The sequence below is a fragment of the Anomaloglossus baeobatrachus genome, unplaced genomic scaffold (assembly GCF_048569485.1).
Source record: "Anomaloglossus baeobatrachus isolate aAnoBae1 unplaced genomic scaffold, aAnoBae1.hap1 Scaffold_84, whole genome shotgun sequence".
NCBI classification, from domain to species: Eukaryota; Metazoa; Chordata; class Amphibia; order Anura; family Aromobatidae; genus Anomaloglossus; species Anomaloglossus baeobatrachus.
Window position 1 is genome coordinate 313,243 of NW_027445228.1, and position 22,865 is coordinate 336,107.

General features: G+C 46.0%; 1 protein-coding gene across 3 annotated transcripts in view; it reads right to left on the reverse strand.

Moving 5' to 3' along the window:
- Positions 1-7,489: 7,489 nt before the first annotated feature.
- The window catches only part of LOC142288553 (uncharacterized), a 41,864-nt gene continuing 26,488 nt past the window's right edge, over positions 7,490-22,865 (reverse strand). For all 3 annotated transcript variants that reach the window (XM_075333521.1, XM_075333523.1, XM_075333522.1), the window contains 2 exons: positions 14,229-14,329; positions 7,490-11,016 (listed from right to left, as the gene is read on the reverse strand). In XM_075333521.1, the coding sequence (XP_075189636.1) occupies positions 9,773-11,016; positions 14,229-14,307 (1,323 nt within the window). In that variant the 5' untranslated portion in view covers positions 14,308-14,329 and the 3' untranslated portion in view covers positions 7,490-9,772. The remainder of the gene's footprint in view (positions 11,017-14,228; positions 14,330-22,865) is intronic.

Sequence of the window (22,865 nt, forward strand, 5' to 3'; positions counted from 1 at the left end):
CCAGATCCAGGCATGTTGGGGAACAGAACTTCCACAAGCGCCACAGGCTTTGCTTTTCCATCAGCTTCGTCCCCGTGAATCTGAATCTAAACTTGGGATAGACAAAGTGAAGATCCCTAGAAATATTCACACATTTTTAATTGTGGCTTTACGAAATCTTTTTAGTGAGTGGCTTAAACCAAATATTCCATCAATGGGATCAATAATATCTCAAATGAAGCAATTATTAGGACTAGAATTGATAGAAGCTGAAAGGAGCAAAGAAAAATCAGCGGGGAGGGTTTTTCCGCTGTGGAAACAGTTTATAGGGTTCCACTATAGTCCTCAGGAAATTCTTAAACTAGTCAGTCCTTTTCGCCATACGGAATGGTACTGTCTGGAAAACCTGGGGGGGACATTGGGGGCTTTAGGGACATCAACAATTACTTAATGTGCATTATATGGAATCGGTGGCTGATACCATCACAGAGGCAGAATTGTGGAAGGGTTCACATTCTCACTCATTGTTTCTTTGTGTACATGTCTTCTTTCCCTTTTTTTTTTTCTTGTGTTAATACTCTATTTTTCCTTCACTTTTTTTATTTAATAGCTTAAATTAAAAAGGCTGTAACTAACGCTATAGCAATGTGCAAGGTACACTGCTCGAAGGTTGAGCATATCAATCTCATGTACACGGTTTAATTCTTTGAACAAGTTATTGCTTCCCTTTGTTATGTCTAAAAAAAAATTAATTAAAAAAGAATGTTTTTTTTTTTAAAAAAAAAGTAGCATCTGCATAAAAATTGTTAGCATCAGAAATTTCCAGACCCACATTTTAAATACATATAAGGTTAGACTCAAACATGCATGATATTATCCAAAGAACTAGAGTCATTGCACCAAATTTTTGTCTTTTACAAAAGTGCAATCAATTTTATTATAACTTAGTGCTTAAAACACAGATTATTTTTTGTATAGACAATTTCACAGATAATGTTTCAACGGTAAATTACATGGATACAGGGAAGACAAAGGGGCCCTCTTTACAGATAGCACAGCTATTAGTAAATTGGCAACATTATATCTACTTCTAGATCAACACTGGAATAGCATATAGTACCCACAGAAATGTGCATAGTATTGTAAACCTTAGATGGTATCCATATGCTACTTCCTATTAGGCAAATGCTACAGTCATGGCCAAACGTTTTGAGAATGCTACAAATATTAAATTTTTACAAAGTCTACTGCTTAAGTTTTTCTAATGGCAATTTGCATATACTCCAGAATGTCATAAAGAGTGATCAGCTTAACAGCAATTACTTGCAAAGTCAATATTGGCTAAGAAAATGAACTTCAACCCCCAAAACACATTTCAACATCATTGCATTCCTGCCTTAAAAGGAGCAGCTAACATTGTTTTAGTTATTGTTCCATTAACACAGGTGTGGGTGTTGATGAGGACAGGGCTGGCGATCAATCAGTCATGATTAAGTAAAGCGGGCTTTACACACTGCGATATCGGTCCCTATATCGCTAGTGTGGGTACCCGCCCCCATCTGTTGCGTGACACGGGCAAATTGCTGCCCGTGCCGCACAACATCGCCCAGACCCGTCACACATACTTACCTGCCCGGCGACGTCGCTGTGACCGGTGAACTGCCTCCTTTCTAAGGGGGCGGTCCGTGCGGCGTCACAGCGACGTCACTAAGCGGCCGCCCAATAGCAGCGGAGGGGCGGAGCTGAGCGGGACCTAACATTCTGCCCACCTCCTTCCTTCCGCATAGCGGCCGGGAGGCAGGTAAGGAGAGCTTCCTCGTTCCTGCGGTGTCACATGGAGCGATGTGTGCTGTCGCAGGAACGAGGAACAACCTCGTTACTGCTGCAGTAATGATTTTTGAGAATGGACCCCCATGTCACCGATGAGCGATTTTGCACGTTTTTGCAACAATGCAAAATCGCTCATCGGTGTCACACGCAACGGCATCGCTAATGCGGCCGGATGTGCGTCACCAATTCCGTGACCCCAACGAGTTCGCATTAGCGATGTCGTAGCGTGTAAAGCCCCCTTTAGAATGACACCACTGGACACTTTAAAAGGAGGCTGGTGCTTGGTATCATTGTTTCTCTTCAGTTAACCATGGTTATCTCTAAAGAAACACGTGCAGCCATCATTGCTCTGCACAAAAATGGCCTAACAGGGAAGAGTATCGCAGCTACAAAGATTGCACCTCAGTCAACAATCTATCGCATCATCAAGAACTTCAAGGAGAGAGCTTCCATTGTTGCCAAAAAGGCTCCAGGGCGCCCAAGAAGAACCAGCAAACGCCAGGACTGTATCTTAAACCTGTTTCAGCTGCGGGATTGGACTACCATGGCAGCAGGCTGGTGTGAGTGCTTCTGCACGCACTGTGAGGCGGAGACTCTTTGAGCAAGGCCTGGTTTCAAGGAGGGCAGCAAAGAAGCCACTTCTCTCCAGAAAAAACATCAGGGACCGACTGATATTCTGCAAAAGGTACAGGGAGTGGACTGCTGAGGACTGGGGTAAAGTAATTTTCTCAGATGAATCCCCTTTTCGATTGTTTGGGACATCTGGAAAACAGCTTATTAGGAGAAGAAGAGGTGAGCGCTACCACCAGTCTTGTCTCATGCCAACTGTTAAGCATCCTGAAACGATTCATGTGTGGGGTTGCTTCTCAGCCAAGGGAATCGGCTCACTCACAGTCTTGCCTAAAAACACAGCCATGAATAAAGAATGGTACCAGAATGTCCTCCAAGAGCAACTTCTCCCAACCGTCCAAGAGCAGTTTGGCGCCCAACAATGCCTTTTCCAGCATGATGGAGCACCTTGCCATAAAGCAAACGTGATCACTAAATGGCTCATGGAACAAAACAGAGATTTTGGGTCCATGGCCTGGAAACTCCCCAGATCTTAATCCCATTGAGAACTTGTGGGCAATCATCAAGAGACGGATGGACAAACAAAAACCAACAAATTCTGGAAAAATGCAAGCATTGCTTATGCAAGAATGGACAGCTATCAGTCAGGAATGCTCCAGAAGTTGATTGAGAGCATGCCAGGGAGAATTGCGGAGGTCCTGAAGAAGAAGGGTCAACACTGCAAATATTGACTTGCTGCATTAACTCATTCTAACTGTCAATATAACCTTTTGGCACTCATAATCGGATTGCAATTATATTTCTGTATGTGATGTAAACATCAGACAAACACAATTAAAAACCAGAGGGCAACAGATCATGTGAAAATATAATTTTGGTGTCATTCTCAAAACGTTTGGCCATGACTGTAGATAAGCGCACAGACATTATTTTAAGTGCATGAAGTACGTGCATAGAAATATAAAAAAATGTACACAAAACATACTATGCAGATACAAAAGTCGTTTTAGCAGAGCAGTGTGTCACTATGCAAATGCATGTATTGTATACAAAACAATGTAGATACAGAGCAAACAAACGTTTAGTAGGGCAGTGCCTCACTATACATATGCATAGATGTTCCTATTGTGATCCCTGATTGTGCTCACAAGGTTAAACCAGTGCTGATTAAAGATCCAAGGTTACAATATTCTTCCTTACCCATGTGGGAGCCAGGGAGTTGTGTTTGTGTGAAGTGGGCTCCTGCCCCTACAGCTGTTTCACAGACGTAAAGATCCGCTTCGTCAGGGGGCGTGGAAAATTGTATAATTGAAAACATCAGCTCAAGACGCAAAAAAAATAAGCAGTCTCTGAGCTCCACATCCCGAAAAATGAGAACGCTATGGGTTTCAGAAAATGGCGCCAAAAGCACAAATTTTATTTTTTTTTAACAAACTTCTGAATTTTTGTAACCCCTTAGATAAAAGTACAAGCATACATGTTTGGTTTCTACGAACTCGTACTAATCTGAGGAATCATACTGACATGTTAGTTTTACCATATAGTGAACACTGTGAATAAAATATTCGAAAAACAATCGTGCAATTGCACTTTTTTTGCAAATTCACCGCACTTGGAATTTTTTTCCTATTTCCCAGTACAATAGATGGTAAAACTAATGATTTCACTCAAAAGTACAATTTGTCACTCAATAAATAAGCCCTTATATGGCAAGATTGACGGAAAAATAAAAAGTTACGGCTCTCGGAAGAAGGGGAGCAAAAAAAAACCAAAACGGAAAATCGCCCGGGGGTGAAGGGGTTAAGTTTTGAGTACTATAATACTATGACAAAATCTTATGAACGTATGAATAACAAAACTGATAGCTGTCAGTGAATGGCCCTCAGCAATACGTCTGGCTCATGTACACGGAAAGCCACATTACACTGCAGGGGGTATAATTTTACTGCAAGGGGTGTGTGTAATTATACTCCAGGAGGTGGTTATTTCACGATAAGTTACTATATGAATATACTCAAAAGGGGGATAATTATTATAGTCAAAAGGATGGGGGTCATTATTCTATGATTATAATCTAGTGGGGGAGGGTCATTATTCTAGGATTATAATCTGGTGGGGGACATTATTCTACAATTATACTCCAGGGAGTGGTCACCACAAAAACGCAGCAAAAAAAACCAAAAAAAACTGCACTGTGCGGACAGCCAAAATAAAATCTCAGACTTTGTTTGGGAAGGAAATTCATGCAGTTTTGACATCAAAACTGCACCCAAAAAACGCGCAGAAAGAGCGGCAAAAAACGCAGCATGTGCACATAGCCTTATATAGGACTACACTGTGTGCAGACGTATTAGGTAAATGAGTATTTTGATCACGATACGTTTTATACATGTTGTCCTACTTCAAGCTGTATAGGCTTAAGAGCCAACTACCAATTAAGTAAATCAAGTGATGTGCATCTCTGTAAATAGGAGGGGTGTGGTGTAATGACATCAACACCCTATATAAGGTGTGCTTAATTATTAGGCAACTTCCTTTCCTTTGGCAAAATGGGTCAGAAGAGAGATATGACGGGCCCTGAAAAGTCCAAAATTGTGAGATGTCTTGCAGAGGGATGCAGCAGTCTTTAAATTGCCAAACATTTGAAGCGTGATCACCGAACAATCAAGCGTTTCAGGGCAAATAGCCAACAGGGTCGCAGGAAGAGTGTTGGGCAAAAAAGGGGCAAAATAACTGCCCATAAATTGAGGAAAATCGAGCGTGAAGCTGCCAGGATGCCATTTACCACCAGTTTGGCCTTATTTCAGAGCTGCAACGTTACTGGAGTATCAAAAAGCACAAGGTGTGCCATACTCAAGGACATGGCCAAGGTTAGGAAGGCTGAAAAACCACCACCTCTGAACAAGAAACATAAGATAAAACGTCAAGACTGGGCCAAGAAATATCTTAAGACTGATTTTTCAAAAGTTTTATGGACTGATGAAATGAGAGTGACTCTTGATGGGCTTGAGGAATGGCTGTTATGATCCGGAACCATGGAAGATCATAATAGATCATTGGCAAAAAGGTGACAAGAGCATTGGCAACTAATCTAGCCGCCATCCCCTTACTAACCATCAACAATAGAAGTAGCTGAGAGGTGAACTAACATCCTATGCACCGCGAATCCAGCCAGAGAACTAGCTATCCTAAAGGAAGGAAAGATGAATAACTCTCTGCCTCAGAAATAGACCGCAAAAGGTATAGCAAGCCCCCCACATTCAAAGGCTACAGTGATATAGGAAAATACAATACACGGATGATAGGATTAGCAAAGGTGAGGCCCCACTAACTAAATAGAAAAGGATAGGAAAGGGGCTGATGGTGGCCAGAAAAAAACCCTACAAAAACCCAAATACCTGATAGTACAAAAAGGTCCTCAGATCGCACGATCCGCACTCTGTCCTACATCAGGCAATCTTGTCAAACTAATGAACAGAAAATAGGAACAATTACAAACTCAAGAAGCAACAAACACATGGACTTATAGGAGCAAAACTCCAAACATAGCTGCAGGGTGCTTCCCAGGTAGGCAACAAAGAGGGAAGATTCCTGCATGCAAATCAACTGACAATAACCACAGTAAATGACAAACCCAGATAAGAACAAAAAGAACAAAACAACTAAGAAAGAACCAAGCACTTATCCGGGGTTAGATGTGGTCTGGAGCAGATGAAAAGGCTGGTGAACTAAAGAACAAATGATAACCAGCCCAGACAGCCATTAAGCAAGAGCTTAAATAGGCAGAGAGTTAGCAATGGAAACGCCCATTGATCCAGCACACTTGGTCTCTGTCCAAACCATTCCTGGCCACAAGAGGGAGCCTCACAGCAGCAAAAGCATAACTGACATTCACAACAGGTGGGCCAGAGGCTGATCAGTAAAGAGCAGAGAGCTCCACTCAGACGCCAGCAAAGTGGAGGTGGGGTACTGGTATGGGCTGGTATCATCAAAGATGTGGGACCTTTTCGGGTTGAGGATAGAGTGAAGCTCAACTCCGAGACCTACTGCCAGTTTCTGGAAAACAACTTCTTCAAGCAGTGGTACAGGAAGGAGTCGGTATCGTTCAAGAAAAACATGATTTTCATGCAGGACAATTCTCCATCACATGCATCCAACTACTTCACAGCCTGGCTGTCCAGTAAAGGTCTAAAACAGGGGTGGGGAACCTTTTTACTGCCGGGGGCCATCTGGAAATTTCTACGAACCATCGGGGGCTGCACAAAATTATCAATGTGAAAATTATCCGGCTACATTTGGTCAAGCAATTAATTAACTTACCCCTATTGTGGTGGCCAGAGATGCTTCTCTTTGGCGCAGCGGTTCATTTTCGGTGATATTGATCATGTTGCTTCTCACAGCTGCTTTTCCAGGATTGTCTCGGTCTGGAGCAGTCAACTCTTTGTGATAATAAGATTGGTAAATCATATACATCACAACTGACACTGGGACTGCTGTATATATATATACACATCACAGGAGGGGCTGGGGGCATATACATCACATAGGAGATGCTGGAACTACTGTATATACATCACATAGGAGATGCTGGGACAGCTGTATATATATATATATATATATATATATATATATATATATATTTTAAAGGATATGCCCCAGCCCCTCCTGTGATGTATATGCCCCAGCATTTCCAATGTGATGTATATGCCAACAGCCCCTCCTGTGATGTATATGCCCCCAGGGTCTCCTGTGATGTGTATGCTCCAGCCCCACCTGTAATATATACATTACAGGAGAAAATGGGGCATATACATCACAAGAAGGGCTAGGAGCATATACATCACAGGTGGGGCTGGGAGAAAATATACGTCACAAAAAAGGCTGAGGACATATACATCACTGGGAGGCATAGATATTGCTTTGGAGAGCAGACAGCACTGGGGGGGGGGCACGGACAGCACTGGGGGGGAACGGACAGCAATAGGGGGCACGGACAGCAATAGGGGGGCACGGACAGCATTGTGGAGAATGGACATCACTGGGGGCACAGCACTGGGGGCACAGCACTGTGGGGGGTGGGGGGAGTCACACAGCTCTGGGGGAGGGGGGGCACACAGACCTAGTGGAGAGGGGGGTACACACAATCCTAGAAGAGGGGGGGGACACACAGACCTAGAAGAGGGGGGACACACAGACCTAGAGGGGGGGGGACACACAGACCTAGAGGAGGGGGGGACACACAGATCTAGTGGAGAGGGGGGACAGAGACCTAGGGGAGGGGGGGCACACAGCCCTGGGGGCCACACAAACCTGGGGAAGAAGCACACAACCCTGTGGAAGAAGCACACAACCCTGGTGGAGCGGACACAGAGGGAGCAGGCACATGGCAGCTGGGAAATGAGCACATAGCAGCACAGTGGGAACGGGCACACAGCACAGTGGGAGCGCACACTGGGGAGCGGGCACGGGGGAGCTGGCACAAAGGAGCAAGCACGGAGGAGCGGGCACGGGGAAGCTGTAACGGAGAAGCGGGCACGGGGGAGCGAGCACGTATTAGCTAACACGCAGCACGGGGGAGCGCGCACGGAAGAGCTGGCACGCAGCAGGGGGGAGCGCTCACCTACTAGTTGAAGCCGTCAAACTGCTGCTGGGCTTCTGTGGGACGGGGTGAAAGTGTTAACCCCAACCCACAAAATAAGTCCTGAGCACACACGCACTGACCAGCGTTCAGTAGTGAACGCTGAATGCGCGTCCTCGTAGAGCGCATGGGGATTTAAAGGGCCGGCAACCGGCAAGACACGGATGCCGGCAGAGTCCTGGGGGCAGTAGAAAAGGTCTTCCGGAGGTTCCCCACTCCTAGTCTAAAAGATGAAAAAATAATCACATGGCCCCCTTGTTCACCTGATCTGGACCCCATAGAGAACCTGTGGTCCCTCATAAAATGTGACATCTACAGGGAGGGAAAACAGTACACCTCTCGGAACGGTGTCTGGGAGGCTGTGGTGGCTGCTGCACGCAATGTTGATCGCAAACAGATCAAGCAACTGACAGAATCTATAGATGGTAGGCTGTGTAGTGTCATCATAAAGAAAGGTGGCTATATTGGACACCAATTTTTTGGGGTTTTGTTTTTGCATGTCAGATATGTTTTTTTCTAAATTTTGTGCAGTTATATTGGTTTACCTTGTGAAAATAAACAAGTGAGATGGGAATATATTTGTTTTTTATTAAGTTGCCTAATAATTCTGCACAGTAATAGTTACCTGCACAAACAGATATCCTCCTAAGATAGCCAAATCTAAAAAAACCCACTCCAACTTCCAAAAATATTAAGCTTTGATATTTGAGTCTTTGAGAACATAGTTGTTAATCAATAATAAAAAACTCCTCTAAAATACCACTTGCCTAATAATTCTGCTTGCGGTGTATATAAACTTTTTAGTTTCACATTCCTAAACTTCACGTTTAACAAAGAAAATGAAACTATACAAGTCCTTATCTAAAGTAAGCAGAGGTCTCTGTTGCATTACACCAGGAAAGACACAGTACAGGCTCTACAAAGACAAAATGGAGTGTAGATTTAACAAAATAGATTCTGCTCTCATTAAAGCAATACACAGATGGATGAATAAAGAGTATAACTTGGCTATAAAAAAAGTTTATTCTCCCCATCAAAAATTAGAAAAATGAAATATGTAAAAACATGAATAGTTTGTAAATGATCATAAAACGTACACAACTGTAATGACCCATGAAAAGAAATGAACTCTTTATTAACAGATAGTAAAAGCCTATTAATATTTACTAAAACAGACATTCTATTCATGACTATGGCTTCACTCCTGTTATTTACCCTGTTACCAGCGTACGCTGCTTACACAGAGTCGGTGCTCATTGGTCTCCCGCAGTCAAACACACCAATGCGTGCTGCCCTGCAGGAGCCCGACGACCAAAAAATGAACCAGAACAGTGTGTAACGATCAGCAATTTCACAGCAGGGGCCAGATCGCTGCTTAGTGTCACACACAGCGAGATCACTGATGAGGTCACTGGTACAACACAAAACCTGTGACTCAGCAGCGATCTTGCTAGCGATCTCGCTATGTACCCCTTCCACAAAGACAAAATGGAGTGTAGATTTAAAAAATTAGATACTGCTCTCATTCAAGCAATACACAAATGGATGAATAGAGTATAACTTAGCTATATATTAAAAAAAAAAAAAAAATTGTCTCCTAATCAAAAATTAGAAGAAAAAGTATGTAAAAAGATGAAGTTTGTAAATGATCCATCATAAAAAGTACACAACCGTAATGACCCATGAAATAAAATGAACTCTCTATTAACAGATAGCAAGTCTTAATATTTACAAAAACAGGCATTCTACTCATGACTATGGCTTCAATCTTGCGTGAATTATCTTATGTATAATAAAATCTGCTTTCCGAGCAAAACATTTTCCACATTCTGAACATGAATATGGATTCTCTCCTGTGTGAATTATCTTATGTTTATTAAGATTTGATTTTGCAGCAAAACATTTCCCACATTCTGAACATGAATATGACTTCTCTCCTGTGTGAATTCTCGCATGTATAATAAGATGTGATTTCCGAGCAAAACATTTTCCACATTCTGAACATGAATATGGCTTCTCTCCTGTGTGAATTATCTTATGTTTATTAAGATTTGATTTTACAGCAAAACATTTTCCACATTCTGAACATGAATATGGCTTCTCTCCTGTGTGAATTATCTTATGTTTATTAAGATTTGATTTTGCAGCAAAACATTCCCCACATTCTGAACATGAATATGATTTCTCTCCTGTGTGAATTCTCTCATGTGTAATGAGATATGATTGCTGAGAAAAACATTTCCAACATTCTGAACATGAATATGGCTTCTCTCCTGTGTGAATTCTCCCATGTTTAACAAGAGCTGATTTCTCAGCAAAACATTTCCCACATTCTGAACATGAATATGAATACTCTCCTGTGTGAATTCTCTCATGTGTAATGAGATATGATTGCTGAGAAAAACATTTCCCACATTCTGAACATGAATATGGCTTCTCTCCTGTGTGAATTCTCCCATGTTTAACAAGAGCTGATTTCTGAGCAAAACATTTCTCACATTCTGAACATGAATATGGCTTTTCTCCTGTGTGAATTCTCCCATGTTTAACAAGAGCTGATATCTGAGCAAAACATTTCTCACATTCTGAACATGAATATGGCTTCTCTCCTGTGTGAATTCTCACATGTTTAACAAGACTTGATTTGTGAGCAAAACATTTCCCACATTCTGAACATGAATATGGCTTCTCTCCTGTGTGAATTTTCTCATGTCTAATGAGCTCTGATTTCATAGCAAAACATTTCCCACATACTGCACATGAATATGGCTTCACTCCTGTGTGAATGCTCTCATGTGTAATGAGATGTGATTTCTGAGCAAAACATTTCCCACATTCTGCACATGAATATGGCTTCACTCCTGTGTGAATTATCTCATGTCTAATAAGATTTGATTTCTGAGCAAAACATTTCTCACATTCTGAACATGAATATGGCTTCGCTTCTTTGTTACTTTCACTTCCCTTAGCATTCTGTGTAGAACTCCTGGTACCGTCATCTGTCATAAAAAAAATTGAAGTTATAAGCTTTTAATAATATAACTTCAAACATTCACATAGACACTCATAAATCCATATAACTTCCAAAGTGTGTAGCAAAATTCTACTTTAAAAAGGCCTGTGTGACAGAAAATACCCAAAAATGACATCATTTTAAAAAAAGACATTCAATAAAACATTTACAAACATATCCAGTGGCACTCAATAATATAAGGATACTTTGGCATTGCATTACTGCTGTAGAAATATTAGAAAAAAGGGATTAATACACAGGTAATGAGAAAAATGAGTGAAACGACATAGGCATTGCATTACTGCTTTAGAGATATTTGCAAAGTGAGATTCTTAGCTTATGTATTGACCAATCCATGTGAGCCCGATAACCTTGACAAGCATCTGACCAAGCACTCCGCCCTATAGCCAGGGTGTGTCCACCATCTTAATTTACCAGGAACCTATCTGCCCAGACATGCAGATTGTTAAATCACACATAGAGGCATTTAAGGTTAGGTTCCCAATATAATGAGATCACCTTGTCGAGGTTATCGGGCTCACATGGATTGGCCAATACATAAGCTAAGAATCTCTCTTTACAAATATCTCTAAAGCAGTAATGCAATGCCTAGGTCTTTTTACTCATTTTTCACATTAGCTATGTATTTATCCCTTTTTTGTAATATTCCTACAGCAGCAATGCAATGCAAAAGTACACCTCAGATGCATCACAGGAATTAAAGCAATGTGGAAGGAAAAAATTAAGATTTTAATTTTTCCCACAAAAGTGTTGCTTTAACCACAAATTTTCATTTTCCCAAGGGTAAGATGAGGAAATGGACCATATAATTCTGTTAGGCAATTTCTCGAGGGTACGCCGATAGCCCATATGTGGTGAAAACTACTGCTTGGGTCCACAGCAGGACTCGGAAGGGAAGGAGCAACATTTGACTTTTGGAGAACAAAATTGGCTGAAATAGATAGAGAATGCCATGTCACGTTTGTAAAGCCCTTGATGTGCCTAAACAGTGGAAACACCCCACAAATTATCTCATTTTGGAAACTACACCACTGAAGGAATGTATTTAGAGGTGTGGAGATGATAGGAGTACCCTTATATAAGGCAAGGGGTCTTTAGCCGACCCCCAGCTATTATGGCGGACCCATCTGCACCCAATGATAAGGTTGCTGGGGGCGTTGGATATGTGGAACGCCCCATAGGCTGTGAGCTGTGAATGCTGCTGTCAAAGATTGAAAAGTTAACAGCAATGGGTAAAGCTTACCTCCACTGAATAACTGAATAGACATCATCTGCTGCCAATAACAGAGACTTAGCTTCTGGTCCGCAAGAAGTAATAGGATGAAATAATACTTTACATATCGAGGAGGGGTTAAAGAAAACCTGGCAGCTACAAGAACACTATTTATTTGCAGATACAGTGGCAATCTGAGTACCTAGTATTTAAATAATATCTATCTGGTTTATTCAAACAGTGTGTAATGCTAGTCACTGCATTTATTTCCTCCCCTACACGTAGTGTCTCTCTCCTTTGTGTGCAGTGTAGGACTTTTGCTTTTCCCTGGGTCTGTGGTATTTGTGGGGTTTGCATCTCCACTCCAGGTGGGGGGAGAGGGTGGTGTTAGATCAGGGTTTGTACAGGAGTTAGTGTGGCGCCCCTGAGGCGTCAGTTGCCACAGGATACTGCATCGCAACCAAGGTGTGGTATCAATCTCGGGTACGGTGGAGGTAATTCACCGGTATGCACACAATTCACACAACACTCATCTTAGCAGCTCTGCCATTGGGCCTGGGCTAGGGTAGGATGGGGGGTGGCCATCACGAGGTATGTGACCTCCTGCTCACTAGTTCAGCCAACCCGGGGAATGGAGTGTAGTTCGGGGGAGCAGCCTGTGACCGCAAGGTAGAGAAGAGACAGATCAGCAGGAGAGCTGTACAGACAGTCAATCAAGGAGTGAAGACCTGTGGCTTGGAGCTGGTGCAGCTCGGCCCAGGTATGGAATAGAAAGGGATCCTAGGGCTCACGTAGAGTGCAGCAGGCACCCGTGACCCGTTTCACTAGCAAGCAAGTGGGTGGCAAGTCCATTAGAACAAGGAACACACAGAAAGGAGCATCGGCCTTGACCTCCGAACTATCCGGGATCAGCTGGAGCCCACCACAGCAAAGCTCAGTACTCCAGAGGCGGCACGTGTCATCTCTGTGCATCGGATACCTCAGTGAGTAAAGAAACTTTGATTGCAATCTCTGTGTCGATCCATATTTCCTCGGCACTTCAGGCACCACGCTCGCCTTACAACATCAGTGTCGACTACCACTCTCAACTTTGCCTGTGGAAAGCTGTACCAACCAAGCTGCGCTACCATCTGCCCCAGAGGAAATGTCCCGTAGTGTCGGCTCATAAATAGCCGCAAACCACAGGTGGCGTCACGAATAACTTTCATCCCCAGTAAATATTTCCCTTCCACCATCTTTATTGACACCGCTGGGGTCACGAAAGCGGGTCTGGCCGCTGTGACATCCCCCTTTCTACACCGGCCTGGTGATGAGTAACCCGCAAGACCCCGTGGGCGCGTCATTAGAGTTACACTGGCGGTCCAGACATGGATACCATCAAGCCTACCTGTGGGATAAGGGACAGCACAAGATCCCTAGACTGAGGGCCTGATTCAGGGTGTCTCTTCTCCAGTTACCCCGGCAACTCTGTGATACCCTGGTTTTGGGAGTAAGTACTCAGCTAAGTAACTGATCAATCACTCAGAACAGGTAACCCCTGAAGAAACCAAGCACCTCCCAGTTTGATTGAACTGAGCTGTCGCTCAACTAACAGCTTGGCATGGCCCTGATTCCATAGAAAGGCAGCAGTCACTCACTGCATCCAAGACAGCAGAGAGATTGTGGCACAGTGGCTGCAAGGGGAAAATGCAGTTACATTCTCCCAGCAGCTGCTCGCTTCCAGTCACCAGCACAGTGGGAGAGGCTGTAACAGTCACCACTCACTACATAGTGGGTGCACAGTAATCAACCCGCTTGTTCCTTGGCTGACAGCTTGTGAGCGGTAAGTGTTACTGTTTCCCGCACTGCATCGGTGACGGTATACGAGCGGCAGCAGGGAGAATGTAACTTCATTTTCTATTGCAGCTGGGAATGTGACTGTTCTCTTTGTTATTTAATGGTGACTCTTCACTGAGGAGGGTTACCTGTGGAAAGATCTCTACTCCGTTCATCACTCCGCACATCCATTTCTCCTTTTTCCATTGTGTCTGCAGCGTTCTGCATATCTTTTCCCTGAATTTCAAAGCTGTAAAATAAATAATGTAAAAGTCAGGGACAGAAGGAAAAGTCATGTGGAAGGTTCTAGATGGACGCTTCTGTTACCAGAGCCGTGTGGCCCCTGAGACCAATCGATGCATGGCCCCTACGCCTCCTATATCGCCCGTGCTGCCCCAGAGTCAGTTCAGCAGGGATAGAAGCAGACGTGGCAGGATCCACTTAGTGTGGTACATTATGACATTGGGATTTCCTTCATTGTTTTGTCTTCACAATTTGGACGCCCTAATGCTTATTTTTCCGTCATTTGAGAATTGTTTTAGTCAACAATGTTGTATTTTTGAAAGTCTTTTTGAGGTAAATTAGTTTTATTCAATTGTTTTTCTTTAAGAGGGTGGACAGAGGCGTACATAGAAATCATGGGACCCCACAGCGGAAGTTCTAATTGGTACCCCCCCCCCTAAAAAAAATAAAAATGTAATTAATATTCAACTGGGTCATATAAGAACCTCTCCCAACTTTACAGCCCTTAAACCTACAAATTTGACCACCACACAAAAAGCAAGGCCAGTTCAAAAATATATAAATCCGGGCAGTGATACAGTGGTAAACACAAAACCTACAAACACTACCCTGAAAGGACTCAAACAAATTTATTGCAAAAATTTCTTTATTATTAAAAGTTGTAAAACAATAGTACAGCAGAAAATGTGAAAAATATACCAATCAAATATGCCCCATGGCACTATATAGTCATCAGTTTGCCAATATTGAGTATTGAAAATATATATCATACATTATTAGTCATAATGACAAACTGTAATATATGGCATCAAATAAATAAATTATGGGGGCGGGGCGATGTAGCCAACCAGAGAGGACGCATGGGAAGAGAGCTCCTATAATCCTGATCTTATCCTAGCTGTTTATACCCGGTTACCTGACACATCTACTCACCGACCTGCTGCTGTGACAGGAGACACCATTTGGAGACTGTCGGTCCTCACCGGAGCTGTTCCCTGAGTAGTGCAGGGCGACGCTGGATCTCCTGAGGCTGGAGTGACTCGCCCACCCCAGGGCTATGGGACACCCGGTGCCAGGCCGGACTAGTTCGGGGTCGTCAGTGGTGGCAGGGCCCGACTCCGTGGCCCTGGTGGGTGTCAGTTAAATATGGCTGGTGACTTGGGGTTTGTGTTCGTGACGCCACCTGTGGTATGCGGCTATTAAGCCGCTGCTGCTGTGTAGGGCCTCCGGGGTGATGATATGGCAGAAATGGTGGTACTGCTCCCCACAGGTGGAGCGTAGCCCCGGGGACACTGTTGGTGCTCGTGAGAGTCTATGGTGTTGTGTGGAAAACACAGTGCAGGGCCGACAGGCATGAAAGAAACAGGCACAAACAACAGTCTCTTTACCTTCTCCTCTTTTACTTCACAAACGGTTAGTCCTGGGAGACCGTTACAGGTGGTAGAGGGCTCCGGCCGGCCTGGAAGTAACTGAGCTGTCGTTTTGGCCAGATGAGTATGAGGCCTACTCCTGTTCTTTTCCTTGCTGTCATAGGACCCTGCTCTCTGGATTTAGCAATGGCCCTCTTGCTGCTGGGACCGGTGGTACGTCCCTTTCCCTCTGTGGTAGGCTGCACAGGCCCTCTCTGGTGCTTCTCTGCTGGAGTCCACACCGGGCCCTGATGATGCAGCTGTACCTTCGGGCTGTTTATGGGCCAGGTGCTTGCAGCTCTCCTGCCCTTCGGATTCGGCTACCAGGGAGTATTTTAGGCCCTGGTGGCCACAGACTCCGATGTCCGAGTCTCTTCTTTGCCTCTCTGCTCCTCCTGCCTCACTACTGGGCCAAGCTGCTCCAGCTCTAGGCCCCAGTTCCACAGGACAGCACTACTCTGCGTCTGCTTGCTATGACTTCTCTCTACAGACTGAACACTATCTCCTCTCTCAGGCCAGACTTAAGGAATGCTCCCTGGAACTCCAGGTTCAGAGCTCCCCCTGCTGGTCTGAGGGAGAACTGCGTTGGATGTTAAACTTACTGGCCAATAGACCTCCCAATTACCTCCAGGCTCAGCATTAACCCTTTGGAGGGGCAATGCTGTTGTGGCGACCAGGTCCTGGGGCGCCACACTCCCCCTTAGTTAAACTCAGTACTCCCGGACTGAAGAAAACAAAACAAGACATAACATGTTACAACCTTAAACAACTATAAGAGTCCAGTGTGGCTCCCTGCCGGGTGTCCAATACACTGCTCCATGGGGGACCCGCCGTGATAAAACCCCCAACGTAGGCTCTGGGCATGCGTCAGAGCATTGATGACCCCACTATGCACGCCGGACGGGTTTTCCTTCAGGGGTACTGAGCACACTGGTGCTAACTATGTACAGCTAGAGTGTTGGCCACCCATAGTCCAGTGACCCAATTGTCCATTTACTTAATCACCTAAAACAAAACATTACATACAAGACATTTTCACATAACTATTTACACTCTGTTAGGTATTTTACTTTCTATGTTCTATACCTTGGAGGGGGCTGTCCCCGAGTGCTACGTTGGGACCGGTGTAGCTCTGGGGTTTGTCCCTGACTACTTGGAGTGTCTGCCCCCTCCGTGTTACTGGTAGGCCTAACCCTAACAGGTATGCGTGTTGGTTGCCTACGGAGTCTCAGATTCACCAAGGGTACGACAGGTTCACCACTGGCAGGGGGTTGATTCTCCTGTTCTACTGCTGGCGTGTCATATTGTGTTGGGGCAGACAGTTCCTTAGATGGGTCTGGAACCTCTTCTGTCTCTGGCTCGACCAACTGCGGGAACGTCAAGACTGGTACCACTATGGCATTATTTGTTCGGGTCCAAGTTTTGGGGAATTTGCCGAGGATGGTTTGTATCATCTCTTCCTCTTTTTCTCGAATTTCTTCCACTTCTTTTTGGATTTTGCACCGCTCAGGGCACGCTTTCAGGCGGTCTCTGGAAACCGTTTGATAGGTCTTGCCTTCATCCTTGCTTATGAGGCATACCTTACTATTGTCAAAGTTGGAGGGAATAATGGTGTAGGGTTCATTCTCCCACTGATCATCTAATTTATGCGCCCTCCGCTTTTTCTTAAGGACCTGTTCTCCAGCTGCTAAGGGAGTTGCTGGGGCCGTTTGATTGTAGTTCTGTTCTTGTCTCGTTCTTGCTTGGGACAGGCTCTTTTCTACGCATTCCTGAACTCTGCGGTACTGCTGTTGTCGCTCTGTATCCCAATCTTCTATCTCTTGAACTGCTTCAGGTGACACAGTTCCCATCTCCAAGTCTACAGGTAACTTGCCAGGTCTTGCTCGCATCAGGTAAGCAGGGATGCAGTTGGTCGAATTTACTGGGATATGGTTATACAGGTCTACCAGATCTGGTAACTTCTCTGGCCATTGGTTTCTTTCTTCCAGCGGTAGAGTCTTGAGCATATCAAAGACCACATGGTTCATCTTCTCGCACAATCCATTGGTCTGGGGGTGGTACGGTGTTGTTCTGATTTTCTTACAACCGTACATTTTACAGAACTCTTGGAACACTTCTGCCTCGAATGCAGGACCTTGATCAGTCAGTACCCTTTCAGGGTAACCGTGAGGTCGACAAAAGTATGCCTGAAACGCTCTAGCTGCTGTTCTGGCTGTCTGGTCTTTCACAGGCACTACTACCAGGAAACGAGAGTAAGGGTATGTGCGCACGTTGCTTTTTACCTGCTTTTTTGCTGCTTTTTCTTCTGCGCTGTTTAATGCCAAAATGGATGTGTTCTTCTATTCAAGCAAAGTCTATGGGAATTTGGGTTTCTTGTTTACACTATGTTGTTCAAAATGCTGCCTTTTTGTGGCAGAACTTTGGTCAAAAACTCAGCTTTTCAAAGAAGCAACATGTCAATTGTTTTTGCCATTTGGGTTTTGCACTGCAAAGCTGAGTTTTTGACCAAAGTTCTGCCACAAAAAGGCAGCATTTTGAACAACATAGTGTGAACAAGAAACCCAAATTCCCATAGACTTTGCTTGAATAGAAGAACACATCCATTTTGGCATTAAACAGCGCAGAAGAAAAAGCAGCAAAAAAGCAGGTAAAAAGCAGGTAAAAAGCAGGTAAAAAGCAACGTGCGCACATACCCTAATGGTCCACAATGGTGAGGGCGTAAACATAGCCTGACCGGCTCGGTGTTAACTTCACGTGGTCCAGGGCCACCAACTCTAGGGGCTGCTTCGTGACAATTGGCTGTAGGGGAGACCTCTGGCTGGCACCATCTTTCCGCCTCAGGTTACACGGACCACAGTCTCGGCACCATTTCTCGACTGTCTTTCTCATGTGCATCCAGTAGAACCAATCACGGAGTAGGGTCTCCAACTTCTTCCACCCGAAGTGTCCCGCTTTATCATGGTAAGCTGCTAGGACCATTGGAGCATCCCTCTGTGGGACCACTATCTGCCAGATGAGTTCATTCGTTCGCCAGTTGACATATCTCTTGCATAGCTTGCCTTGGTAGGTGAACAGTCGTTCCCTCTCCTTCCACAGCTGCTGGGCTTCTTCTGGAGCATCTGGGCCAAGATGGGTCTCAGCTTGTGCTAGCTTTTCTTTGACCAATCGCACGGCCGGGTCACCGTTCTGTGTCTCTTCCCAATTATGGTGGAGTAATGGGTTGACCGAGACCTCGTGCTGGCTCGAGTGCTTCTCTCCTACAGCATGCTCACACTGGGAAACACCTTGGTGATGGAAAGCCGGTAACTCTATCTCTTCGAGTTCATCCAGGTCTTCTCCAGACTCGGGTAAGTGAGGCATTCTGGACAGCGCATCAGCATTGTTATTCTTCTTGCCAGCCCGGTACTTGATGGTAAAGTCAAAGTTAGACAGCCGGGCCATCCATCGCTGCTCCAACGCACCTAGCTTGGCTGTTGCCAGATGTGTCAATGGATTGTTGTCCGTGAAGATGGTGAACTTGGCCGACGCCAGATAGTGCTTGAAGCGTTCAGTCACTGCCCAAACAATAGCGAGGAACTCCAGCTTGAAGGAACTGTAGTTTTCTGGATTCCTTTCTGTGGGACGAAGCTTCCTGCTGGCGTAAGCTATCACCTTCTCTCTGCCTCCCTGCACCTGGGACAGAACTGCTCCCAGGCCCACGTTGCTGGCGTCTGTGTACAGTACAAACGGCTGGCTGTAGTCAGGGTAGGCCATAATTTCTTCTCCCGTGAGAGCCCCTTTCAGCCGGACAAAAGATGTTTCTATTTGGCTGTTCCATTCAAATGGAGGGCTTTGCTTCTTAGCCTTCTTTGGCTGGCCCACCAGGAGATCTTGAAGAGGCGCCGCTATCTTGATGAAACCATCAATGAACCTTCGGTAGTAGCCCACCAGCCCAAGGAACTGCCGCACCTCCTTTACCGTGGTGGGTCTCGGCCAGTCCTTGATTACTGTGACTTTCTCTGGATCAGGTGCCACACCTTCTGCGCTGACCACATGACCCAAGTACTGTACCTTTGGCTTCAAGAGGTGACATTTGGACGGCTTTATCTTCAGGCCATACTCCGACAGGGACTCGAACACTTCTGCCAAGTGCCTCAGGTGGTCTTCATAAGTCCTTGAGTAGACTATGACGTCATCCAGGTACAACAGCACGGTTTCAAAGTTGTGATGGCCCAAGCAGCACTCCATCAACCTTTGGAATGTCCCTGGGGCGTTGCAGAGCCCGAATGGCATACAGTTGAACTCGCAGAGGCCCATTGGTGTCGTGAATGCAGTCTTCTCCTTGTCCGCCTCTGCCACGGGAACCTGCCAATACCCACTGGTGAGATCTAAGGTGGAGAAATAGTTAGCTGACTTTAAGGCTGTTAGTGACTCCTCTTTTCTGGGTAGTGGGTAAGCATCTTTATGTGTAATGCGGTTAATTTGTCTGTAATCTACGCACATTCTCATTGTACCATCTTTTTTCTTTACGAGCACTAGTGGAGCTGCCCAGGGGCTACAACTATCTCTGATAACCCCAGCCTCCTTCATTTCCCGTAACATTTCTTTGGCACGCTGATACTGCGCTGGTGGTACAGGGCGGTATCTCTCTTTAATGGGATGATGATCACCCGTGGGGATTTGATGTTTGACCCCTTTTACCTGCCCAAAATCTAGGGGGTGTTTGCTGAAGACCCGCTCGTACTCCTGTACCACCCGGTAAACCCCATGCTTTTGGTGTGAGGGGGTGGAGTCGGTGCCCACATGTAATTTTTGGCAACAGTCTTCCAGCTGTCCCTTGGAGCCATTGTCTTCCGCCTGGTCGGATGGGATCAAGGGTTCCACTGCTTTGATGGTATTGTTACTGACAGTGTACAGTTTTGCTACAGTGGCGTACCGGGGCAATTTGGCTTCCTCCTCCCCACAATTCATGACGCGGACGGGCACTCTTCCCTTGCGGACGTCTGCTACCCCTCTGGCTATCAGGACACCAGGCCTACTTTCTGAATACACAGGTTCCACCAGGGCCTGGTAATCTTGACCCTTGAGGCCTATTGCTGCCCGACACCATATAAACATTTCACTTTTGGGGGGAATTGCAATGGGGAGAGGGTCACTTACCCTTACACTGCCAATTTCTCCTCCGGCCAGCTCTACCTGCTGCCTCCTCATCAGGGCTCTGATCTCCCTCTGTAGGGCACGCTGCTGCCCGGAGCTGGCACCTTCAGACGCCTGCTGCAACAAAACTATCACTTCGGCAAGACAATTTTAAATCACATTTGTACCAATGGTTAGCAGTGGGTTAGATTCTTTGCGATCAATATCTACAATTATCATCCCCTGACATGGCAATTCTACCCGCCCCACTTTAATGGTTACTTCCTTATACCCAATTTGAGGCAAGGGCTGACCATTACTGGCTACAATTGTTAAATCATCATCTGGGCCATGGTCAATGTCTGAATCAGCCCAATATCTTTTGTACAATTTATAAGGGATGGTTGTTACCTGGGACCCCGTATCCAGGAGGGCATTCAACGGGATCCCATCCAGCACAATAGGAAGGACCGGTCGTCCTCCCACATACTTGCTGCGGCTGGGGGTTGAGCCGGGCTTCCTTACACCTGGGGGTTGGCTCCTGGCCCCAGGCTCGGCCCATTTAAAGGACAGTGTCTTGCAATGTGGCCCGCCTGGCTGCAGCGGCGGCAGATCGGTTGTCCAGTTGAATCATACCGGTCTGTGTCTTTTCCTCGGGTCGGCGGTATCCTCCTCTGTCGCATCCATAGGACGTCATCTGGGCTGGAGGCCAACTCGATTCTTGCAGGCGATGGGGTCACTTGTAGAGACTGCACGGTCTTGGCAAGGGCAGCTACAGTCTTGGTCAGCTCCTGGACCTGCTGTCTGAGCTCTACAGCGGGATCCTTATCCAGGGACTGCGCCTCAGCCCCTGCAGCGGCTCGTATTGCAGGCACCACCCCTGGGTACGTGATAGCAAGAGGCCGGAGGGGTACTGGGTCATTCGGTGTAGATTCTCTCAGTACCCGGATGGCCTGGTCCTTAAACTTTGCAAAGTCCAGAGCAGGGTTCTGCAGGACCATGATACGCAGCTGGGTCCTGTGGGCATCTGACAGGAGCCCCTCTATGAACTGCTCAGTTAGGAGTTTGTCTTCTTCACGTACACTCTCTGGGTCCACCTGTTTAATTGCTCTCAGGGCCTCCTGCAAGTTTAAGGCATAGTCCCTTATGCTGTCTGTGGCCCGTTGTTTGCACCCAAAGAATCTCATCTTTATTTCTGCTGCGGTGCGGGTGTCAAAAGTACTCTTTAACTTGGCCAGTATCTGGGTTGCTGTCCCTTTATCTGTATCAGGCCAGGACTTCACTTCACGCTGGGCCGCGCCGGCTAGCTGCCCCATTAATATGCCCACCTTCTGGCTCTCAGTCAGCGGATACACTATGAACAAGCTGTGCAGCCTTTCTCTGAAGTCGCTCAGGGTATGGGACTCCCCGGAGTACTGCGGCAGCCATTCTGCTCCCGGGATGTACGGCATGGTGATCGGCATTACCGGCGCTACAGCGGGGGCTGGGGCGACGGCGACTGGGATTACATCGGCCGGTGCTGCTGCGTCTTGAGCTACCACAGCCACCTGCTCTCCCTCTGTCGGACATCTTCCTCCCCCTTAGTGAACCTCACCAGGCTCCGTTCACTTTTCAAAATCTCTTCCGGATAGCGCGGGGTTAACGGCGCTCTGCTCTGATGGCGCGTTCCCTTCGCGCTCTTTTTCGGGCACGCCCCCTTCTTCCTGCGCTCAGCGAGGCTAATGGCGGCGGCAGTTTTCAAACAGCAACACAGTCTTTTAGGCACAGTTTCTGCAGACGCACAGTACCCGGTGGGACCGGGCACGAAATCCTGTTCGTGACGCCAAAATTGACTCGCCCACCCCAGGGCTATGGGACACCCGGTGCCGGGCCGTACTAGTCCGGGGTCGTCAGTGGTGGCGGGGCCCGACTCCATGGCTCTGGTGGGTGTCAGTTAAATATGGCTGGTGACTTGGGGTTTGTGTTCGTGACGCCACCTGTGGTATGCGACTATTAAGCTGCTGTGTGAGGCCTCCGGGG